Source organism: Phalacrocorax aristotelis, chromosome 1 (assembly GCF_949628215.1).
Source record: "Phalacrocorax aristotelis chromosome 1, bGulAri2.1, whole genome shotgun sequence".
Taxonomy (NCBI): domain Eukaryota; kingdom Metazoa; phylum Chordata; class Aves; order Suliformes; family Phalacrocoracidae; genus Phalacrocorax; species Phalacrocorax aristotelis.
Genome location: NC_134276.1, coordinates 137173583 through 137198871, shown reverse-complemented (window position 1 = coordinate 137198871; position 25289 = coordinate 137173583). Strand labels below are relative to the sequence as shown.

The following is a 25289-nucleotide window of genomic DNA, read 5'->3' as shown; positions in this document are numbered from 1 at the left end:
TTCGGTTACTGCTGGCTTCTGTCTTAAATTCCTTGATTTTTGTAATAATTTTAAAGCATTCTTGAATACAGTAAAAGGATTAAGACCTATACTTTTAAGGAAATTCTTCAGGTGGAGTTAGGTCAATGACCTTGGCATTTCATAAGAGGTGTAGTGGTAAAACAAAAGACGAAAGTGTATTTGAGAGAGAATGAGCTACTGTTAGGGGGGAAATGAAGCTATGTAGACTGATCTTCCTTCTTATAGCTGGAAACCACAGTCTTTCTAGGGGGAACACAAAGACACCACTTAGAATCATGGAATCTTAGAACCATTTAGGTTGGAAAAGATCTTTAAGATCATCAAGACCCACCCTCAACCCAACACCACCATGCCTCCTAAACTGTGTCCCAAAGTGCAATGTTTACATGATTTTTGAACACCTCTAGGGATGGTGACTCCACCAGCCTGTTCCAATGCCTGACCACTCATTCTGTAAAGACTGTTTTCCTAATATCCGATCTAAACCTCCCCTGATGCAACTTGAGGCCATTTCTTCTTATCCTATTGCTAGTTACGTGGGAGAAGAGACCAACACCCACCTCACTACAACCTGCTTTCAGGTAGTTGTAGAGAGCCATAAGGTTTTCCCTCAGCCTCCTGTTCTCCAGGCTAAACAACCCCAGTTCCCTCAGCTGCTCCTCATGAGACTTGTTCTCCAAACCCTTCATCAGCTTTGTTGCTATTCTTTAAACACGCTCCAGCACCTCAATGTCCTTCTTGATCTGAGGGGCCCAACACTGAACACAGTCTTTGGGGTATGGTCTCACCAGTGCTGAGTACAGGGGAATAATCACATCTGTACTCCTGGCCACACAATTCCTGACAGAAGCCAGGATGCTGTTGGCCTTCTTGTCCACCTGGGCACACTTCTGTCTCATGTGCAGCTGGCTGTTGACCAACACCCCCAGGTCCTTTTTCACCAGGCAGCTTTCCAGCTGCTCTTCCCCAAGCCCGTAGCATTGCATGGAGTTGTTGTTACCCAAGTGCAGGACCTGGCACTTAGCCTTGTTGAACCTCATACAGTTGACCTCAGACCATCAATCCAGCCTGTCCAGGTCCCTCTGCAGAGGTTTCCTACGCTCAGGCAGATCACCATTCCCGCCCAATTTGGTGTTGTCTGCAAACTTACAGAGGGTGCATTTGATCGCCTCATCCAGATCATTGATAAAGATATTAAACAAGACTTGCCCCAGCACTGAGCCTTGGGGAGTACCACTTGTGACTGGCCACCAACTGGATTTAGCTCTGTTCACCACAACTCTCTGGGCTTGGCTGTTCAGCCAGTTTTCTACCCAGTGAAGAATACACCTGTCTAAGTCATGAGCCACTAGGTCTCTAGGAGGATGCTGCAGGAGACAGTGTCAAAGGCTTTACTAAAGTCCTGGTAGAGAACATCCACAGCCTTTCCCTCATCCACTAGGTGGATCACCTGGTCATAGAAGGAGATCAGGTTGGTCAGGCAGGACCTGCCTTTCATGAACGTGTGCTGGCTCGGCCTGATCCCCTGGTTGTCCTGCACATGCCTGGTGAGTGCTATCAAGACGTAATTGCTCCAAAATCTTCCCCATTATTGAAGTCAGGCTGACAGGCCTGTAATTCCCCGGATCCTCCTTCTGGCCCTGCTTGTAGATGGCCATCACATTGGCAAGCCTTTAGTCATCTGGGACCTCCCCTGTTAACCAGGACTGCTGGTAAATGACAGAGTGGCTTGGCGAGCTCCTCTGCCAGCTCCCTCAGTAGTCTCAGGTGGATCCCATCCGGCACCAAAGATTTGTGAGTGTCCAAGTGGTTCAGCAGGTCGTAAACTGCTTCCTCCTGGATTATGGGGGGTTTCTTCTGCTCTCCATCCCTACCTTCCAGCTCAGGGGGCTAAATACCCTGGGGATAACTGGTCTGACTATTAAAGACTGAGGCAAAGAAGGCATTAAATGCCTCACCCTTCTCCTCATCCTCAGTGACAATGTTCCCCTCTGCATCCAATGAGGATGGAGATTCTCCTTGGCTCTCTTTCTGTTGTTAATGTATTTGTAAAAACACTTTTTGTTATCCCTTACAACAGTAGCCAGATTGAGTTGTGGCTGGGGTTTTGCCATTCTGATTTTCTCTCTGCAATTTCACTTAGAATAATTCTCTTCAAAATGTGGAAGCGGCCATTACTTTCTGTAGACTGGTGTCAACATTGAGTACACTGGAAGAATACCAACATCTTTCTCTTCCAGAGAAAGATTGTCTTTTAATCATTTACACATGTTTATCTGCCACCAGACCCTGTTAGGTAATCAAGACAAAGTAGCATCCTATAGGCTGTGTACCTACAGAAGGTCAATGGAAGGCTATTGCACCCTTTCCTTGTCCACACTCTGGATAGCGGGGCCTAGGAAATTTCATATGATATTCTTTGTTATGTAGGTGTACTTTCAGGGTTTTGCAGTAAAGTTCAATATGCTGTGGCACTCTGTACCTCTGGAAAGCCTGCTTGCTTGTCACAGGTCTATGTGATTTTGTTAGGTAACGTTTACTCTTTACCTCCAATGGCACTGCTCAGCTTTCACAGATCAATGCATGGTAACTGCTTCACCTCACCAGTGCCTGACATGGTCACCTATCTCTGACGTCTGTGTATTCACCATTGTACCTTCACACCACTCTTCAGCAGGGCTGCTCTCCTATCCACCACAGGCCACTGCTCTGCCTAGGATTCTCCATTTCTGTCCCATGATGCTCTTTCATTTTCATATCCTATAACTGTAGCAATCCTGTCACTCCTCAGTATGGCTGTGTGTCTTTCTTTGGTCTATGTGAAGTCAGTCCTTCATCCTTCCCTGCTGTCCATCAGTTATGATCTGTTGAAGGCCTCCATGAATTCATAATGTCCAAGACATCTGCTTGTCTGTGAAAGGCCGGGGACTGCTACTTACACAAAGACTTTATAATTCATGACTGCTTCTCTCTCAAAGATCTCTGTGCAAAGTTTTGTTTCTCCCCTATTCTCTCCTGTTTTAAAGTGACACCATCCTTAATAAACTGCTCACCCAAAGCTGGCAAAGCTTGGCTTAAGTTAGGCACCAAAGTTTGCTCATTAGAGGACTTGCATTACTTTTAAACTTACCTGTTGCAGGAGACATTTGGGAGCACCATGTTAACAGCATAAGTCACAGCTTGCACCACAAGGGATCCCAGTTTGTTTTTCACATGTGAGCCACAGTTCACAAGTGACTGTCCTGGAAAGTATTTGTTGGTTTAGGTTTGTGTCACATCTGGCCACCAACTGTCAAGTCTCTTCACAGAAAAGTCACGACAAAGAATCTTGTTAAATGCTCCAAGGTCCAGCTAAAAATTGTTGTTAATTTCCAGATCTTAATAATGTTGTACTAGAATTATCAGACTTACTCCCTGGCAGGACAAACCCCACATATCAGGAGAGCTGCTGGATTATGTTATTAAGGACAGCTCATTTTAGTATTAAAAGTCGATATAGTTTATAATATAGAGATTGGTAACCCTCCCAGTACCAGTATAGCTATTCTGTAGTAATGTACTGTGCTCCTTGAAATTAATTCTCAATTTCCATTATTTCATAAAAGATGTAAATGTAATTATACTGTAAAACCAATTTTGTTAATGTTGTAGAATTTTAAGTATCACAAAAGGCTAATAGACAGCTCTAAAATATATTCTTCCCCTTGTATGTGTCAGTGGTAATTATCAAAGAAAATAATGGGCATATAATTATGGAGCACTCCAGTGTAATTAAAAGCACAACCAAGGAACTGTACCTCAAAAGCTGTAAGCCAAAACCAGGAAGGGAGGCAGTGGACACCTTCCTGCTACCTGGAACCTTGAAAACAGATGTGAAGGTGGAAGAAATGCAAGAGTGAGAAGGCCATTTACTTAGTACAAATCTAAGTGCTCTTTCAAGTAGAAACAGGAAAGGGTAGATTCATATTGACTAATACTCTCCATATCTGAGGTGAGTGTCTGTATTAGCATATGCGGTCATATAAATGGATAGGCACCTTTGAAGAACAGAGCTCCTCCTGGCTCTCAGCTGCCTGCCCAGCCCCATCACCTCTACAGAGGAATGGCAGGGTCTTGAGGAGTTGCTATTGCCTCTTGCATGTGAACCACTTCTGCTACTTCCCTCCTTTTGGTCCCCTAAAGTAGCAGTACTTGTCTTCTGGCATTCACTCCTACCAAGTGAATGACTTGCGGGGACATGGAAACTGACTGCCAGGCTGAAAATCTGGCAGGATTCATACCCAAGTGTTTCTCCATGTCAATTGCAAAACTGCTGTCAAATGTCAGACTTCTGGAAGGAGTATAACTTAAATACTACTCCCATGTTGTTAAATACATGAGGATAGAGACACGATTAAAACATAACTAGCCAAAAGCTATGATGGGTCTGAAGGTATTGGTGGGGACAGGACCTCCTGTCCCCGTTTTCCCTGGCATGCTCTCTGAGCTCCTTATAGTCCTTATTTCCAGTTTTTATGCCCTTTATTATTGACATGTATTCTTCAAAACAACAGAAAAGTGGAGGTGAAATTGAGTGATGCTAACTCTTTTCACTGGCAAATGGGTTTTGACACATATAAATGCATTCACGTGAAGGGGAATGAGAATGAAAACCGAGAAGCTGTCTCTTAGCAGCATATGTGTATTGATCTTCACAGTTAATTCTCACACCTGAAACGCCCCTGTGCAGGTGTGCTCCCCACGGTTTCTGTTCTTCACATGATGTTTTTTTACATAGACACTCTGTACTTCTTCAGCTTTTCTTCCTCTCAGCGAATTTGTGTCTTTATTCTGCCACTTTCCTGTAACAGTAATAGCTGTATTTATTATAGACGGCTTTCTACAAATTATAAAACTTCACTTGTTAATAATAAAATAAATACCAATTAAATTATTTATCATTTTGTAGTCATTAAATGTTGCTTACCAATCTGTTCTGTTTAGTTGATGGTAAAAGGTGCACTACTTCTGTAAATTTAATATTACTTTTCTCTTAAAGTGTGAGTTTGGCAAATATATTATGATTAGACATTGATGTATGCCTGTTAACTACAGGTAGGCAAAGTGTACTGGAGTGAGATTTTAATGGAAAATACATTTATGATTCATCAAATGTATTCAGAGATTCATACCAAATCAATGATTTGGTATCCTCCCAATTTACACCAGCCTGAATTAATGTGAAATTGCAACCTACTAACTGTCTGCATGAGTGGTGAGCCTGCAAGGTGAGGTGCTCAGATGGATCAGAGAGAGGGGACCAGTGATATTTCAGGCAATTGAATTCCCTGGGAGGCTGCTTTAGAGAATAACAAAGCGTGGTCCGGGGATGCTCCTGCTCGGGACTCGCTCTCCAAGCTACTCTGTATTCACACACTGGGAAGCCCAAATCCTGCTTTTTCCTTTGGTGGGGGCAGGGGGAGAAGGTTTGAATGCCAAGGCAGTCTCTCTGGAGGGTCGAAGTTCAAGCAGGGTTTTCTAATTTGGGTATATATATAAAATTGTGTGTACGTACACTGTGCATGTGTGTGTATATATATCTATACTAACGAGTGGACTCAAGGGGAATTAAGGCACATTTTAGACTTTCAGAGTTATATAAACTTTTGTATAAGTGTGTGCTTTTAGTCAAAAGGAAGCATTGCAATTATTTGTATTTTTTTTGTAAACCATCTCTATAAATATTTGAAAAGAGCTAGCACATGTTGCAAATATTTAGTTAATGGTCTTTGTTGAAATGAAATTTAAGAAAGCCCTAAAATCATAATATCCTACCAGTATTAAGGGGTCATTTTGTATATGTGTGAATGTTCCAGTGGAATCCTGTTTCAGCCAAAACATCTGGTCAGTTATTTGTGATTGATGTGTGAATTTTTTGGCAAAAGACCCCCTCAGTATTTTTAATAGTGAATGATAAAGTTAAAATTTGAATGTTTTAACATCATGTGCAAAAGTTATATAATGCACTCTGGATCTGTGTGGTTACTGCTATTTATACATCTGTTGGGGCTTGCGACAGATGAGAATCCAGTGTGTTCTGAATAAACAGAGAGGAAAAAAGATGAATCCTATATTACCAAGATTATGTTTTGAGTATAAGGAAATAGAACAGAGTAGCCAAGATCAATTGCAGTGGGAGTACAAAGAATCAGTAATATGTGCTCTCCTCTCAAACTTGTGTAAATGAGATCTTGATTTGACCAAAGGACTTTATGGTTAAAGATATTACAATGCATTTAAATTGTCCTTGACCACAAATGCAATATTTGTGTAATATAAACGCCAGTTTATATGTAGTAATGGAAGGCAAAGACACAATTTTCTGTATTGTTTCTTTAATAAGCCAAAATATGCAGTTAATTTATTACCATGACTTAGTCTGCTCATTTCTTACTGTTTGCCAATTACTGCTTAAATCTCTTAATTTTTTTATTGTTTGTTTTTCTTGCTCCCAGTTTTGCAGAATAACTCTGAATCTCTCATCTCACAGTACTCTCCCTACTGCATGCTAATAACAGAAAGGGTCTTGTGATCAGTATTAAACAGATAGATTTTGTGATGATCCCTCAAACAAACCAGAGTTTTGCTTGAGATAACTCTGTTTACTGAGGACTGCCAAAACAAGTGAAAAAAGAAGCGCCCCCCCCCTTTTTTTTTATTTTGATCTGAATCCTGATATATCCTTTCTGATAAACTTAGAGTTAATGATACTACTTGACATGTGATGCTGCTGTACTGTTCATGTATGTTAACACTTCTCCAGTGATGCCAGACATGTGAGGACAGTGAATGCCATAGCAGTTTCTGTTACGAGACTGTGTTCTAAGGTTCTTTCTCAAGAAAGCAGTCAGTGAAGTCCTTATGAGCACACCCTACTGGGGCACTCAAAACTTAGCATAACATGAGATTTTACTACAGGAAGCACTTCCTGCATGTTCAGTTTGTGAATGCTCTTAAAGTACCCACTTAAGATGCAAGCTTAAGTGTGTGGCTTTATCAGGGCTTTAAAAATGATGGCTAGATTCTGCAGGTCGTAATAACACCAGTATAAAGAGATTTTATTCCCCCACTGATTTCAGAAAGCTTTGACTTAGTGCTCATGAGTAGCTATCATGATGCATAGAAGGAAATACATCAGCGAGTAAATCCATTAAAGGACATGTCTAAGGATTGCAGTGCCTGACCTACAGGAAAGATTTGGCTTGATCTTCCTTAGCCTCCCAGCATCAGGCAGGCCTTGCAGAACTCTCCTGAGAGTACCTGGCTTTTGCTATGCAAGATTTGGGCATTCTGAACTGAATGTGTGGTCACTGAACATATCTTCCCGTTGTTAAGTCACAGCCTAACATAGTGTGTATGTGTCTTTGTTACATAGTCTCCCTTTTCTGAATGTTTAATGTTTATCAGAAAACAATAGTACTTGCTAACACTATTCAGTATGGCAGAAGTATATGAAAAATATGGCAGAAATGTGCCAAAGCAAAGGTACAAAAATGTTCAATGTAATGCAATATATATGTATATTTTAAAAAGGCTGTCTAGACAGAGGAGCTGTGATTTTCTTTGAGTGTGCTGATGTAAAACAAGCAAAAAGATATATGAAAATGACAAAATGAGGAGTACTAATGAGGATAAAATGGATTTGAAGATGTGAATGAAAGTATTTACTGCTATCCGTGTATAGCACCATATTTATTACAAAAATCTTGTCATGATTTCCTGTAAATTTCAATTTGTGTGATACCACCAGGTTTAGAATAACAAATCTTACATTTTTGCTTTGCTAATTAATTTCCCTCTCAAGGCACAAAAACCTTTGACATTGTGTCATGTTAATATTAATATTCTACATTCTATCTGCTAAGTATCTTTTTCATAATGGAAAATTAACAGCCCACCTGACCCTTACATCTCTAGAAGTGATTTATTCATCGTTCTACATAAATCTTCATATTTCAATGTCAACCTAAAAATAAAATCTTACTAAAATGTGTTTTTGTTGAATGCTGTTGTGAAATGTATTGGAGAAGCTAAAACTTTATAATGAGTCAGGCTTTACCCAACATTGTTACAGTAACATTTGCTGACAGTTTATTCTTAGAATTGTAATAAAATTGAAACTCACATTTCAGTTACAATTATTTCGTAACTGATTTATTTTTTTTTTACCTGACAGATGGCTGGTCAAATAAGCAATATAGCTGATGGCTAATCCCTCTTTAATTTTTGTTACAAAGGAGCAAATTCGCACTTGTAAATCCTGACTAGCTGCATTTTCCTTTTTTTTCTCCGGAGTGACTCCAAATTTATGATGATAGAGATGAGAGCTATTCTGGCCATCATAGGCTATGGCATGTACAAAGGAGTACTGCTAGCATGGATGAACGTAGTGTGTGTTGTAATAGGTGATCTACTGATATCTACTGAGTGTTTGTCTTTTGGACCATCATTTCTGGGGAGCTGACACTAGCAGTACTGATAGGAGAGATACCTGATGTGGTGATAGAATGTATTGAGGGCTGTTTTTCAAAGCTGTTGATAATTCAGCACGTTCTACAGAGATCACTAGAAAGTGCTGGCTAATTAACATTTCTGAAAATCTAATATTGCCCATTTACTGGCTGATTTCAGTAGTGATCTTCATGCCCCTGTGGGAAGATATTATTTCCAGCCTAGGTACCACATTAGCTGAGAGACCTGGGTCTTTTAGAGTTCCAGAAATAGTATATTGCACTCTTCCTCTATGAACGAGCTATTTCTTGGACAATGATTCCCAGCCTGTTTGCTAAGCTTCTTATGTTAGGCTCAGCTGCAACATTTCAAGCGATTATTTTTCTTTGCTTGGTGATTTGCTCAGATTGCTGGGCTGCTGCTGCTGACTTCTAATCATCTACAGAGCCTACAAGCATCCAGCAGTGCTCATCAGCTTGGCCTCCACACTTCATCTGAAACATTCTTGTGCCTTGCTGGCTAGGAACTGCTTCTCTAGGAAGTCTTTGAATATGTGGAGCTAGTCCCAGAGTCAGCGTGGCTCTTTTATACCCATGTTGACACTGGGCAGTTGGAAATGCAGTCTGGTCCCTTGCATTATGTGTATTTAGCAGAAGAAAAAGAGATGTTCTGACCTGAATTCAGTCATCTTGTTTGCTGAAGAAGTGCAAGAAATGCCATTGTACTCTTTTGCAATCAGATACTTGCTGTTCTCCACACCTGGCTGTACAACCTAAAATGAATAGCACCAGGACTGTAACTACAACCTAATAATAATAAAAAAAATTATCACCATTGCAGCTAAACACAGTCAAGTACTATAGTCTGGACATGGGATGAAATCCCTTAAAGAGCACATGCCTTAAAGAAGTTTAAATTGTAACATTGTTAACATAGGAAAGGTTATTTTTTATATGAGAGTTGTGATTTTTTAGTGCCAAAATGTAGGAAAGGGAGATATACTGATAGTGACCTTTTCCAGCACTCACTTTTCCCATCTGTTCTGGTTTTGGCTGGGATAGAGTTAATCTTCCTAGTAGCTGGTGTAGTGCTGTGTTTTGGATTAAGGATGATAATAATGATGATAACACACTCTTGTTTTAGTTGTTGCTAAGTAGTTCTTACACTGTGTCAAGGCCTTTTCCTGCTCCTCACACCACCCCACCGGTGAGTAGGCTGGGAGTGCACAAGTAGTTGGGAGGGGACACAGCTGGGACAGCTGACCCTAGCTGACCAAAGGTATATTCCATACCATATGATTATGTCATGCTCAGTATATAAACTAGGGGAAAATCTGGCCGGGGGTCTGCTGCTCAGGAACTGGCTGGGCATCTGTCAGTGGGTGGTGAGCAGTTGCATTGTGCATTGCTTGTTTTGTATAATATTTTATCATTATTATTATTTTCCCTTTCTTTTCTGTCCTATTAAATTGTTTATATCTCAACCCATGAGTTTTAAGGTTTTGGTTTTTTTTTTTTTCGAATCTCCTCCCCATCCCACTGTTGGGGAGTGAGTGAATGGCTGTGTGGTGTTTAGCTGCCCACTGGGTTAAACCATGACACCATCTAAGGTTAAATCCCACATTTTCTAATCCCACTTGATTGACAATAGCTCACTAGTCTTTGTAGCCTTCAAATCATTTTCTGATCATTGATGGATCTTGACTCACCCAGTCTGAGACCTTTTAATTCAAGAGAGAAATTACTTTCTGAAGCTTGCATGGAGTATGCTGTGCTTCAGTCTTGCTCCTGCTTATTCCTATTGACAGCTACTGAGAACAGAACAAATTCCTTTGTACTATGCAAGTAGTGGTTTTTTTCTCAGGTAACCAGATTATTGGGACAGATTACAAAACGGCATCATTAGCTTTCCTTTGGTTCGTTGGTGAAGATTAAAGTATTTCTGGCCCTTAAGTCTCAAAAATAAAATAAATTTAAATTTTTTTCCTTGTATTAAGTTTTGTCTGGATTTCTTCCTCCTTCAGTCAGTGCTTGCAGATTCCAAATTAACTTTGATCTTTTCCTCTTGGTGATAAACCTCCATGAGTCCAGATTTAAGTGTGTTCAGTTTTCGGGTCATAACCTTCAATCATGCCCATCTAAATAGCTCTGTTAACTTGGTGTATCTGTGCCAAATTACATTACCTGACAGCCTAGCCTGATAGTCTCATTAAAACCTCAGAAGGAAAGCAATTGTATCATAATCTCTGTTATCTGTTATAAACTAATCAACAGATTGTAACGTAATTGGAAGATAGAGGAACTACTCAGCCATGAGATTATGAACTAATGATGGCTCTTGAGTCCCTATTGCTCTCTAGATTTGAGATGCTGCAGGGTGCAATATGGTAGGGAACGTAGGCACAGTGTAAGCACCTACCAAGACACCTTCACCAGTCAGGTTCTGCTCCACCATTGAACAGAGAGCTGTTAACCAGCCTTTTTTTTAACTGGCATGGAGGTGAGTCATAGCAGCCTATAATCTGTCCAAAGGTGAGGCAATTAGATTGCTTACTGTGTATTTTTTGCTGTGCAGTTAATTGAAGAAGAGATGATAGTAGGAAATAGGAGGTCAAATACCAGAAAGAAAGAAAGGCCTGAAGTCCCACCTGTGAGATTTGGCATAATTACCATAAAATGATCCTGTAGTTTGAGAAAGTCCATCAATACATTACTGTGTATCTAAGAGCTGCAATGGTAAGATGTTTAGGAAGAATAGGAATAGTATAAATTTTATGACACTTTTACTCTAATGTTCTCCTGATGGCAGCTACTTTCAGTTCAGGTAATTTTCCCCACTTGGTGTAGTTTGTCTATTTAGTAACCTTCCGTGGATCTCTATTCCAAAATCTGGTGTAGTGTCTTTGTGAAGCATCATACAGTTTTTGCACCCAGAAATCTTTTGGCAAGACAGAGGTACTACCCACTGCATTAATATCTGTGTTCTTTTGTATATTTTGAGTCTGGCTCCCAATGGCTTAGTCTGCCTTAGTCTGAGGCCCTTTAGTTCTTGCCCTGAAAGAGACAGTGGGCAGTCCATCCACACCACCTCTCCTTATCATGCACCACTTCTACAATGTCTTCCTTAAAATTGCTCTTTTCCAGAATGAAGGGTCTCAGTCTACTCAGTGATTCCTGTGTAGCTGTCACAGCAAGGCTTTATGGTGGTTGTTTCCCTTCACTGAACCCGTTTGTGGTCTAAGTCATCCCTTAGGAAGTGAGGAGGCATGGACTGCACATTGAGTTCAAGAGATGTGGATACAGCATGGATTGCTATGTTTAAATAATATTTTTTTTTACTCTCTATTGTTTTCCTAATGGAATATAATATTTGCTTTACTTCTTGCTCTTACAAAATACTGAGCTGATGTTTTCTGTTGCATCCCCAAGATGTCTTTACTGACTGGTGTAGATCTGTTCAGAGCCCAGCATGTTATATGTGAAACTGGTTTAAACCCACGGATATTGTTTAATATTTATTTACATTGAAAGCCACTTGCCATTGTTCAGGATTTTTACTCTTATAAAGCTTTTCTACAATTTTTCACAGTCTGCCCTTATCGTTCTTACCCTGAAACACTTAATTAGTGCAGTTTGTCTTCTCACGGCTTATCTCTTTTTCCAGGCCACTTATGATGATGCTGTACAGTGTTGACTCTGCAAAACCTCTTTGGTGACTTATTTTCAGCAGTGCAGGATCTTCTCCTTCCCAGTTTCCTGTTTAACCAATTATTTTATCCGCCCCAGGACCTGTCACCTTATCCAAACTGTGTCACGCGATGTTACTGTGCGACTGCCAGTGCTTCTTCCCCTTCTCTCCCCGTTTATAAGGAGGCTGTAACTGTTCAGGGAGGTTTTGAATTCCCCACCAGCAAACAAGCCAGCCAGAACACTTTGATTATCTTCACCTTAATCCCCTCCCAATCAAGCCTCTGCAAATACAGCCAACCTTTCTTTTACTGCTACTGATCTTTGTTGAGACCTCAAAGGGAGACACCATCCTGAAAAGGCTTGTAGCATATGATTAGAACATACTTAGTAAATGAAATACATTTGCACCATCTGTTAACACTTTTAAATTAAAGAAAAGCAAACCCTCCAAAATACTTTTCCTAAGAATGAACTGAAATTTAAAATCTTTCAATGCAAAATTGAATCATCCCTTTATATGCTTGTTTGTTAGTATCCCAGATCAAGTATTGAGCGATGAAGCAGTATTTTAAGGTGCCATTCCCCTAGTTTTCAGTTTGGTATCCAACCCACTCTTTTTTTTTTTTCCCCTCCAAATTTTTTCTTGAGGTTGAGTCTGCTAGAGTAGGGGTTCAGTCTCTATGTCATTAATCCCCCTACTGGTAACATGTCTGTTATCTGGTCTAAAGATTGATTTCCATGATCTTGCTGCTTCATCTGGAAAATTGTTTAGGGTATAAATCTCTGTGCAGATTAGTATGTATCATTCCCTCAAGAGGAATTACATTTTGCCCTTTTTAAGGTTAACTCTTCAGCCTCAAGAAGTTTGTTCATTTTATTATTGATATCAAGTTTGATATGATGTATTTTACATTGGCTTATTTGCTAGTTAATTTGCTAGTTAATTTGGCACTGAATGTAGCCAGGCTAGCTGATTACATGTTTTTCCATTGACACTACCAAAATACAGGAGGTGGTAGAGAAGAAACACTTCCCTCTCCCTCTTTGAGGAATTCTGATTTGGATGTTTGTTTTGTTTTTTTTTTTTTCCAATTTTGCATTTTATTATTATTTCTGGTATTCTTCAATCTCAGAATATGTACTGAAATTGTGATATGCTTTTCTATGTCATTGACATAGGAAAAGTTTGCTGATAAAATTATCCTAAGCAAATAAGGAAGGTTTTGCTTTACATTTGAAAGTCACATTTTTCATGCTGCAGTAATTAGTAGCCATAGATAATTATCTGGAAAAGAACCAGGAAAATGCAGTAATTTTTAAATCCGAAATGTGCATTCAGAAAGAATTAAAAGTGAATGACAATCCTGACATATTTGTTACTCCCCTCCATACAGATTCTACATTGAGTACTGCCGTAATGCAGAGGACTGTGCCTTTTTTGTATTTGGCAGACTTAACAATCTATTCTACATTTGTGCTTGAGTTTCTAACAGCTCATTTTCATTCTGTTGTGTGCCATTAAATATTTCCATCTTCTTCAGGGGAAGCATGCCTCTGTTTAAGGCTTCCTGTATCATCTTCTATTCAGAGAAACTTTCTGTCTATAGATGAGTGGGAAGATTTTGGTTGGAAAGGTAGCAGTGCCATGAAGAAACATTGCAAAGGATGTGCAAAGTCAACTGTCTCATTCCACAGTGCTTTATCTAAGGAATTAAAGTTATACAGTTTATTTTGAAGTGTTTTGGCCAGATCTTCCATTCCAAGGTGTTCTGTTCTTTGCTTATACACACTAGAATATTCTTTAACTGTTCATGTACAGACATGGGAGTAAGGGAGTAAAATAAACAGGACATTAACACCATCACTGTTGGTAGAAATGAAGAAAGAGAAAGGCAAAGTGTCAAAATGTGTATATTATCGCAGCTTTGCTTAAGGTCTGAAATTTGGACTTAAGCATGTCTACTTCATATATTGTTGAGCAGCTAAAAATAAACCTAATTCTGTGAACTGGATGGAGTTTGCCTTTGCCATCAGTGAACAAGCCTGTGCTTTGCATCTTTACACTTGTGCTATGTGTGACTGGTTTTCTGTCAGGAGTGGCACAACTTCTTGGAGCTGTTGGGGATCGCTGCTAATTATTTGTAATACTGTTGCAAGAGAATATGCAGTCATTAAGAAGGATCTTGTTATGCTAGGCACTATACAGCCATACAGTAAGGTAAATGTGTACCCCAGAGAAATAATGGAAATAGAAAAGGGGAAGTTTGGCAAAAGGCAAAATGGGCTACAGTTTTTGAAGGAAAATGTGAAAATTATAAGATGTGTAGTGTGGCTACTGTCTGTAGCCATACGCTCTTACTTGTTTACTGTATTATTTGAGCACCTCTCAATCTGTAACATATTTATCTTCACAGACATATTTTGATAGAAGGAAGTTCCATTATCTTCATTTAATCAGTGACAAAAAGAATGAAATTACTTGCCTACAATCACATAGATAATATGCCAGGGAATTGCTCTGGATTGACATCTCTGTGTCAAGGCATTCTGGGTCTTGATGTCTCACCTGGACTAGTGCACTGCTCTTACTTTTTATAATGTAACTGACATACACTTTGATAGGCATGCTTTGCAATAAACTTATTTTGTATCTTGGATACAAAACATTAAGATCAGCAAAACACCAACTCTTGTACAGATAGAGATTCAATAGATTTGGCACAAAACATAGACGCTTTCACAGTCACTGTCTGAATCTGGCAATGCCGTATCATTCCATCACGTGCTACCCGTGCAGGGGGCCAGCAGCTCAATATTTGGCTCAGCTTTCGTAAGACGTATGTGACCAGAGTTCCGTGACAGTAAAGAGAAATTGCATTTTATTTGCACTATCACATCACATTGTTATTTGCCTCAATTTCCAGGGCTGCTTTCAGGAGAATAGGCATTAATTTTGAACAATTGCATTTGCAGACGTGACTGATCTATTTGGTGATGGAATAGAGGGAAGATGATTACTTTTGCTGAGCTACTAGGACCTGTCTTTTTTCTTCCTCTCTGCAAACTGTCTCACTGTTGCTTTCCTAGTGTGGCTGGTATTACCAATGTCAGCAAAAGATGTCTGATTATATTAACTGAAGCCATTAGAAATTTGCTGTCTCTATGTGTCTGGTATTTTTCGGTCTATTTAATAATCAACGAACAATAAAATGTTTAAGGCCCAGATAGTTTGTCATTTTAAGAAAGAAGTTTGCATGCTTCAGGTTTTATAATTTATGCCTTTCCATTTCCTATGGATATTTTTAAAAAATTGTAAGAAAGATTAGTAGTTCCCTTGGTCTCCCTTAGACAGTAGTTAATCACTTCTGTTCAGCTTCTTCATACCCTTCAGTGTTTTTCTTTTCTTCCTATCAAGATACACAGCAGAAATCTATTTCTTTAGACAAGTATTTTAAAATAACTTATTTCCTTTAATATATAGTTATATATAACTATATTCCTTTAATATAGGATGGGTAATGAGTGATTTCATGATGAGGAATGAATAAGAAAAACTTACTAAAATATAGCATTCAGCAATGAATTCTATATTTGCAGAGTTGCTAGGAGCAATATGCTAGTCACAAAAAAGTCTGAGGCTCTCCCAGAGTATAATTATTGGTTTTGCCCTTTTTGTTGCCTTAACCGTGACTGACAAATATGATGCATTTAGCATCATATGCTATAGCTCATATTAGAGGTATCTAAACTGTTGAGAACAGTTCATTTGAGGTGACATGGCTGACACATGACAAATGGGTTGTCTGAATGAGGTAAAGGGGGAGTCAAATTGGCCTGGCAAAATAATGGTACTAAGAGAAGTCTTTGGGCTGGACACGCAATACTACACCTTTTGCATGCCATGCTCTTATGGAGCAACAGGACTTCTCCACAAACTCCTGTTGCAATAGAGGCTGCTTCATGGTGCATCTCCTAACTCTCTGTCCCCTCCCTGCAAAGGCTGGAATTGAGAAACTGTGAACAAGAAGAGGTTAATAAAAGCATGGTAATTGTGTTATAGTGGTTCAAAAATGTTCCATGTTATGGCTGGACAACTGTAATTGTCAAAGTGCATGAGAAATACGGATATGCCACTAACTTTAGAATGACAAAATTCTCACTGGAAAACTGACTTGCAGAAACCTAAGTTCAATGACAAATCTAAATTTTCGGACAGAGAGAGCTTATCTACTTAGTCTAGCTATTATGATTGTCTATGTTTCAGAACATTCAGCTTTTAGTTAAAAAGAATAATCTGTTTTTGAGTTTTCACTAGTCAAATTCTAAGCAATAGGAGTACATATTTATGTACATCTATATAACAGCTTTTGTAGTTATGCATTTTTTTCTGCTATGGCCGTGATGATAAGTTTGCAATAAATCTTAGACCTGATGCAGTTGCTAATGTATTTTACTGTAAAGGCATAAAAAGTAGAAAAAGTCACCTTGGAGAAATTTGTATTTTATTCAGCCTATATATTTCCATTATAAGACAGAAAAAAATGCAATATAGACTGCTGTTGAAGTCCTGCTTTAAACTACTAGGAATACACGACAGACTGAAAGAAATATCTGATATATTTTTCTTCATGTGCTGATGGAAAAGCAAACCAGACCTTCCAGATTTTCTTCCATTCGTCTTAAATACTGAGTTTTCCTATTGAAATGGGAAGGCCCAATTCAACTTTAAAAAATAGAAAAGAAGCCAAGATATAAATATATTATGAAAAATTCAGAACCAGCTTTTTGAAAAACCTCCACTCTTGAAACTTATTGGAGGAATTCTGTAATATGGAATATAGATTTGATGAAAAAATGATCATGAGAGCAACAAATCTGTTTGTCATCTGTATAGCAATACTTAGTCATTTGAGTAATATAATCAGGGAGTGCAGTCGTATAGACATAGAACAATGCAGGGCCAAGAATAAAGTCCTGTGGGACATCAGCTGTAAGTGAAAAAGGACTTGCTTAAGGATGGCTGTATTAAATAACAAGTGAATGGTCAGACAAAAATAATGTTAGCCAGCCAACATATTAGCTTTAGTGATACATCTAGAGTACAATGAATAAGCAGTGGTGATTGTGAGTATTCAAAATAGAAGACTGACAGCATTTCGTTAGAGCAAATACTGAATTGTATTCATGAACACATGTAGCTTGATCATTTCAGGTGATTAACCAAATGACAGCATTTAATGGATGTCTCCAGTAGAAAGTTATAAATCCACTCTGGCAATGAGAAAAACAAGTTCTAACTTTTGGTGAAGTTAGTTGAGCAGATCTTCACCAGCTATTGTAAGGATAATGACAAAAAGGGCATGCAAACAGATGACTGGAACTACTGCAGGTGAAGGCTTGAAAAGTGGGAAGAAGAGCCTTATCAGAGAAGTAGCTGGTATAGGCTTTTATTCTGGTGGCTCAATCATAAACTAGGTAGGTGGTTTATCCCTTGAGATTGATGTTTTAAAATTTATTTTGAATTTCTTTGATTAATTTTAATGTTAGGAAAATATAAGAAGATGCAGGAAACGTGGTTCTGGTAAACCCAAGCTAAATATTCAGCAGTCCATTGTTTGCACTTTTTGTTTACCATGCAACAGGAATCATCTGGTCTGGTTTCCTCTACTTTATTTACTTTGCATTAGTTTTTATTAAAATGATCTCAACTTCCCATCATGGGGTGATTTTTAAGGCTTTTTAAAGATTTTTAAGTCTCTGATTCCTCAGCATCAGATATCATTTGATGAACAGCATAACTTTCTAACAAATTTTTGTTCAAATATACAAAGGTCATATTCTTCATCTGGTCTTTTCTCTCAAATTATCTGACTGATTTTATTTGCAATCTGTGTAGTCATATGATCCTGAGCGGGAAACAACCAATTAGATCAGACTGTCCCTGCTCGTGCCAATGTGGAATATAGTCCCCCAGGCAGAGGACACACGCTTGATTTTAGCCAAAAGCTGAGAAGAAGCCTCCTGATTTTCACCCTCTGAAATTTAAACTCTCATCTGTTATTAATATCTTTTCAGTGAATGATTACCAGAACATCTGCTCATGCCCAGTAAATTTTTACTTCCTTCTCTTAAAGCTGACTTCCCCAGTGGACTGATGAAAGAGACATTCTGCAGCTCATTCTGCTCTTTAAAATAACATCAGTCCACTGAAGAATCATTATCTGAAAGTGATGTAGTGATCTTTGTAGTTCATGTTGGAGCTATGAGGGAAATAAGAGCAAAATGATTGCAATAAAAATACTAGGATTTCCATCTATTCATTTATTTATTTATTTAATCAGGAAGTATAATGAAACATTCTGCAAATGCATGTTTGGTGTTTACCAAAGTTGTAAGCATTTATACACTTTTAAAAGATTGAATACTGTTTCTAAAATGCTGATTCTGATGTGGTATGGTACAGCTTCATCTGGAAATCGATATAAACTGTATGCAAAACAAAAAAAAATCACTGTATCTAAGAGGAGAGTCTTTTCTGAGGCAAATGTGCTACAATAATCTCTTAGATTTAGACATACCTTTAGACTGTGACTCATATTTCTGTTTAAAACTTTTCTTAACTCAAAGCTTTTGAGAAAGAGAACTTAGAGTCAATTTAAGATGTTAAGTTTCCATGGATATGGCCTATGTTCCCAGCTTTGTAGAGTTATTCTGCTTGTTGGTTATAGTGACATTAAGCTATGTCCATTAACATTCTTTCTCTAGACATATCCAACTGTTTGTACAGATAACAGACAGCTACTCACAGGTGGGGCCCCCAAGTTTTGCATTTAAGGCCAACATGTAACCCAGCTATGCTTCTTAGCAAGTTGGACACCCTGCTTCAGTTTTCTTGTCTCACTTCTAAATTCTGGGATATGTGAGGGAGGGCAAATAGAGGTTCATCCTCCCCTGAAGGGAGGGGACTGTCCTTATCCTTACACACATATGCAAATGCAAAATAACAGTATGCCTAGCACCAATGTCCCAGCATGCACACAGCTACACAACGATCATTCATCTTAGCATTTAATCAACCTGTAAAAGTCTTGCCCTGTCCGCTTTTGTGTCCTTCCTAAAATATGTTCTCATACCCTCTTTCTAATCTCCCTCCCAACCTTTATTCCCTTCATTTCCACAGAAAGCGTTTATCTGTATAATTTACTGATATAATTTATTTGTGTGCATTGAGGAAAAGTCTGAATCAACATGCCTACATTTCATTTTCATGCTTTTGCCGGTGGTGCTGCGCTCTGATCTTAGAGTGCCTTTGTGTAGCTCAGATGTGCTACCAGGACAGCACCCTCTTGATAGCCCAGATCACAGCAAACTGGCTGTGCAGAGGCCTTCTTGTGTAGTCTTCTGCCTCTGCACAGCATAACCAGTTATTTATATAAACATTAGACTTATATGTCTCTTCAGAAATTAAATTTGAATGTTTTGTTTAGGGTTGCTAGTCCAACTGCAGATATTTAGGGCAGTAAATGTTGGGCCTGATCCCCTGTAAGGAACCACTAATCTGATGAAGTGTCCAGGAAATAGTTTGGCAAAACTGAAAATGGGAACCTAAAGCAAAGCCCACCCAGAGCAGAAGAAATTTTTTTTCTTTGCTGGTTCAGTTGGGCATAAAAGCCCACTGATGAAGTCAGATGACTTACAAAGTATCTGAGTATTGAAGCTGTAGCTTGGGGGTTTCTGGTTCACATGGTTCCAACATCTGGAACTGTAGACTTCTGTCTTCATGCTGCACACACAGCTACACTGTGGGCAGTAGATTAATGGATTTTAGAATATTAGAAGGTTCAGCTTTTAAAGAAAAGCTCACTTTTAAGCCCAGATATAACAGAAGTTGGTTTTTCACTGTGATTGCCTGCTGTTGAATGATTTAGTTGCAGCTGACACCTAATTACTGTACTCTGTTCAATAAAATTGAAACACATTGTTTATGTTTCAGAATAAGAGCCAAGGATTGAGTTTTGTCCGTATACACGCACCTTGGCAAGTACTCAGTCGAGAAGCGGAACTCCTTAAAATAAAAATGCCCACTAAAAAGGTAAGTGTTTTCCATCTTCTGTCAACTAGTTGTATGACTGGAGAAGGGTGAATCAGAATGACAGTTAAATGTATAGAAGTCCATAGAGTTACTTTATTTCAAAATCAGAGCAAATTAATTTCCAGGCATATTCTTTCACATTACTAATTATTTTGAGATTATTTAGTATTCAGAGTTAGATTTAAGGTGGGGTTTTCAAAGGAGATTTCAAAGGCCACAGAGGCAGCTGGCTGACAGACTGAGATCAGAAGAGTGATGACAGAGGTGAGTTTTAAGGAGGGCTTTGAAAGCTGAGAAGGCAGTAGCTATTTGGATTTTTGTCAAGGAACTTTCCTCAAAGGTGAGGTGCAGTAGGGGAGATAGTATAATAGCTGGTCATTGCCTTAAGTATTCTCTAAAGTCTGAGGATGCTAAGAAAGTCTGTTTTGGCGGTATCAAAGACTTAGTGCATTCATACTTGCCCATTCTCATTAAAACTTTGGCTTACTATCTTTTTTGCATTCGTAGTAGCTGAGAATATCCAGAGCTTTCAGTGGAGTTGCTGGCAAACATTGTAAATTCTGAGGAGCAGATCCCAAAATCTGTGGTCCTGCAATGATTTGGCACGCTAGCGAACAACTCCACTGAAGTTAGTGGAACTGCCTTGTGCTTTCAGTTAGTGATACTCATCAGTTGCACTACTGAACACTTATTTAATTGCATTGTTGTTAGAATTAAATGACAGACCAACTTGATTTTCTTCCACAGGGTTGTTGTGTGTGTGTTTTTTGGTGGTTGGGTTTCTTTTTATTTCATATTGATTGTTTTCACCCAGCAAAAGCTTCAGTGTTGTTCATGTCTTGTGACGTTATCATCTGTCACTGTCAGGGGCTTGGGCAAACCAATCTTGTATACTGCTACTGTATTCTGTTTGTATCCCAGAAGAAAAAAGTCTGGTTACTTGTAATCAATCTTTTAAAAAAGTCAACTACAGTACCTCTGTCCTTCCTAGCATATATTGATGGATGTGTAGGCCATTTCTAGAAAGGGACCTACATATTCAACTCCTCTCTTTGACCCCTTCCTAGCTTTGTTCCTTCTGTGCATTTTCAGTGCCTGCTCATTTCTGCCTCCTTTACCCTCAGGGGAATTTTCCCCTGCTAGCTTTTTACAGATACACTGAAGACAGTTTTACACTGTTTAACTGAGGAATGTTGCCATCATATTGTTCTGAGTTAAGGTCTCCAGGAGCTGATAGTCTCCGCTGGTTGCCCTAGTAACTTACAAAGACTTCTGCATTCCCTTCTCTCTTCTGAATGGGAGAAAAAATGCCCAGTAAATCATAAAGCTCTAAAAACATAGAATCATCAGGGGTAAAGGTATCTAAAAATATTGAAAAATTACTTCATTTAACTGCTAGATTTTATACATTATTTATAGCACGCTTTTCTTTAAAGCAACAGATTTCAATGAACCTATTTGGTCTGTGCACACTTCATGTTGAATGAGATTGCCATATAACCAACATCTATTGAATAGTCTGACAAATATTCAAAGAGCAAATGGACATGCAGTCATCGATTAGGTAGTTATGAAAACACTATTCAGGTTTGTACCTGTAATTTGTTTTGGTGTGTAGAAGACGACAAAATGAAATACGTCTACTGGCAAGGAAACCAGATCTCAATTTTCCTGAAAATTCACCCTAGGATAATAAGTTGTTAAAAGTGATATGACAAGGAGAAGATTGCTGACAACTCTTGTTGACTACATTCTTCTTCTATTACCTCAACAGCAGAAATGGAACACTAAGAGTGTGCTACCAGAAAGCAAGCATGACAGGAAACCTGTGTTCATGTCTTAAGTTTTTTTGCAGTTAGAAACAGTTGGAAGAGGAATTTCCTGTGAAGAAAACAAAAATCCACTTTGAAAAACCAAAATCTTGTATTTTAGGGATTTGGCAATCCAAACTGAAAAATTCAGCCAGTAACCACTAAAGAGAAAACTCTGTTTTTGTTCAGAGAGACAAAAGGTTGTTTTCAAAGCACATTAGGTATTTTCTGTGATGCTGTATTTATTTATTCAAACATCCAAAGAAACCTTAAACAAAGCATTTTCAGTGGAAAGTATTTGCCCACCTCTAGACATGACAAATTGATTGCAAAAAACTTTTTTTCAAGTGTTCAGTCTTAAATAATTTTTCAGGACAAATGATGTGCTGGAAAAAGATAGTTTCTGAGCAATTTTATGTATACTTCTGCATATGACAATACAGTTATTTCTGTATTCAGTGAGCCAACTAGGAAAGATATACTCCTAGACTTGCTATTTGTGAATAGAAAAGGACTCACGGATGATGTGACAGTAGGTGGTTGTCTTGTCCATAGTGATCACAAAATGATTGAGTTTAAAATTTTCAGTGTAACAAGAAAACAAGTCAGCAGAGTTGTTACTCTAGATTTCAAGAGAGCAAACTTCAAGCTACTTAGGGAGCTAGCTAGCAGTGCCCCCTGGGAATCTCCTTTTGAGGGCTTAGGTATCCATGAGTGCTGGTCACCACCTTTTAAAAGCACAGTAGCAGGAAATTCCAGTGTGTCATAAGCAAAGGAAGTGGGGCAGAAGACCAGTTGGTTGAACATGGAACTCCTCACGGAGCTCAAGAAGAAAAAGAAATTGTACCTCCTCTGAAAGCAAGGTCAGGCTTTGCAGAAGATTACAGAGCTGTTTTTCACATACTCAGGGAGAAAAAATGAAAGGCCAAAGCTCAGCTAGATAAAACCTAGCCGGTGCTGTGTCAGACAATGAAAAGGCTTTTCAAAGTAAGTTAATAGCAAGAGGAGGTCTAAGGAAAATATTGAAGCAATACTTGTTGAAGATGGTCACCCGACAAATAGGGATGAAGAAAAATTGTTGGCCTTCGATGCTTTGTTTGCCTCAGTCTTTAACATTAATGACAGACCTCGGTCTGCCTGATCCTCTCAGTCAGAGAACCACAACTGCAGGAAGAGTGACCTCCCATTTGTGGATACTTAATTTGTACGGGACTATCTGTACCAGCTGAATGTTCATAAGTCCATGGGGCCTAATGGGACTTATCCCAGAGTACTGAAGAAGCTACCTGTTAGTCTAACCTCAGTACCTGGAAAAGTTATGGAGAAGATCCCACCAGGTGCTATTTATAGGCATTTAAAGGACAATGAAATCATCAGGCACAGTCAACATGGTTTCACGAAGGGTAAGTCCTGTTTAACTAATTTTATATCCTTCTACGATAAGGTTACCCTCCTAGTGGATGATGGGAAGGTGGTAGATGGAATTTTTTCTGGATTTTAGTGAAGCTTCTGATAGCGTTCCTCATGGCATCCTCCTGGACAAGTCATTTAACTATGAGATGAGCAGGTACATGGTGTGCTGGGTGAAGAACTGGTTGAGCAGCAGGGCTCAAAGGGTAGTGAATGGGACTACATCTGGCTGGCGACCAGTCATCAGCAGTGTTCCTCAGGGCTCAATTCTATGGCCAGTTCCGTTCAAAAATATTTATCACTGGTCTAGATGCAGAAGTTGAATGCACCATTAGCAAGTTTGCTGATGATACCAAACTAGGAGTTGCTGTTGACTCTCTTGAGCGACATGAGGCCTTGCAGAAGGAGCTAGATTGACTGGAGCATTGGGCAAAGATTACTGGGATGAAATTTAACAAGAAAAAATGCTGGATTCTGCACCTAGGATAGAGTAACACCAGGCACAAGTATAAATTGGGAGAGGAGTGGCTGGAGAGCAGCCCTGCAGAGAGGGATCTGGGGGTGCTGGTTGACAGCAGGCTCAATATGAGTCAGCAGCGTGCCCTGGAAGCCAGGAGGGCAAACCACATCCTGGGGTACATCAAACACAACATAACCAGCTGATCAAAACAGGTGATTAACCCACTGTATTCAGCCTTGGTGCAGCCTGAGCTTGAGTACCGTGTGCGGTTCTGGATGTTACCATTTAAGAATGATGTTCAGGTACTTGAATGCATCCAGAGGACGGCAAGACAGCTGGTTTTGGAAGGAGTGTCCTAGGAGGAGAGCATAAGCTTATATTTGGTAAGCTTGGCTGTGTTTCAGGAAAAAATGCCTTCAGACCTCTGGGAAGCTCCCTAGCGCTTCACATCAATCTGAATCAGCAAAAGCTAGGCCCTTGCACTTTAACCGTCACATAAGCCATGAGGCTGGCATCCTTGCTTCTAATGGCACATATACATGTGCTGTCAGACCATACTAGAAATTATTACACAGGAATAATTTATTCTGATGGAGCAGAGCAATTTGCAGCAGGTAAAGGTCCTCTCTGCTTTGTCTGCTCCCTCTATTCCCAGTTACAAAGTCAAAATAATTACTCTGTCTTTCTGTCATCTCCCTACAGCTCCTAATTTAGTTAGTAAGGATGTTTTTTGTATTAACAGTTCTGCATTGGATTTTCTTCTGAAAGTAGCTTGTGAAGGACAAGAACTTCTTTTTGGAGCTGAAACCCTTATGGATTCAGGTGCTTGCTGTTATATGGGAATATATCTTCAGATAAGATGCTTATTTCAATTACTAATTTAAACACGTGTATAGCAAATTCTATCTTTTTTTTTTTATTTCAATAGATTTTGGAAGTGACATGTTAATATACAATATTTTTTTTACTCAGATGTATGAAATCACAGAAGAAGGGGGAATACTGAAAACGTTAAGTGAAATATGGTGCAAATTGACTGAACCTCTACAACCCCAGGTGCCACAACAAGAAAATACCAACATGAAAAACCTGTCTTACCCATTTTCCAGAGAAAAAATATATTTGTGAGTACTTTAAATTGTGATGAACAAAGAAGAAAGCTGTAAACTTTAATGTACAAATTTAATGTAATTTTTTTCTACCAGTATTTCAGTTAAAATTCAGAAAATCATTGAGTATTTCTGGAAATCCTGAGGAAATATCCAAGTTGTCAGAATATTACTGGATAACATTTCCAAGTGATAAAAGCATATGTC

General features: G+C 39.0%; 1 protein-coding gene across 1 annotated transcript in view; it reads left to right on the top strand.

Moving 5' to 3' along the window:
• The window catches only part of ANO2 (anoctamin 2), a 199100-nt gene that overhangs the window by 15426 nt on the left and 158385 nt on the right, over positions 1 to 25289 (top strand). The window contains exons 4-5 of the mRNA XM_075088002.1: positions 20194 to 20292; positions 24946 to 25097. Of these exons, the coding sequence (XP_074944103.1) occupies positions 20194 to 20292; positions 24946 to 25097 (251 nt within the window). The remainder of the gene's footprint in view (positions 1 to 20193; positions 20293 to 24945; positions 25098 to 25289) is intronic.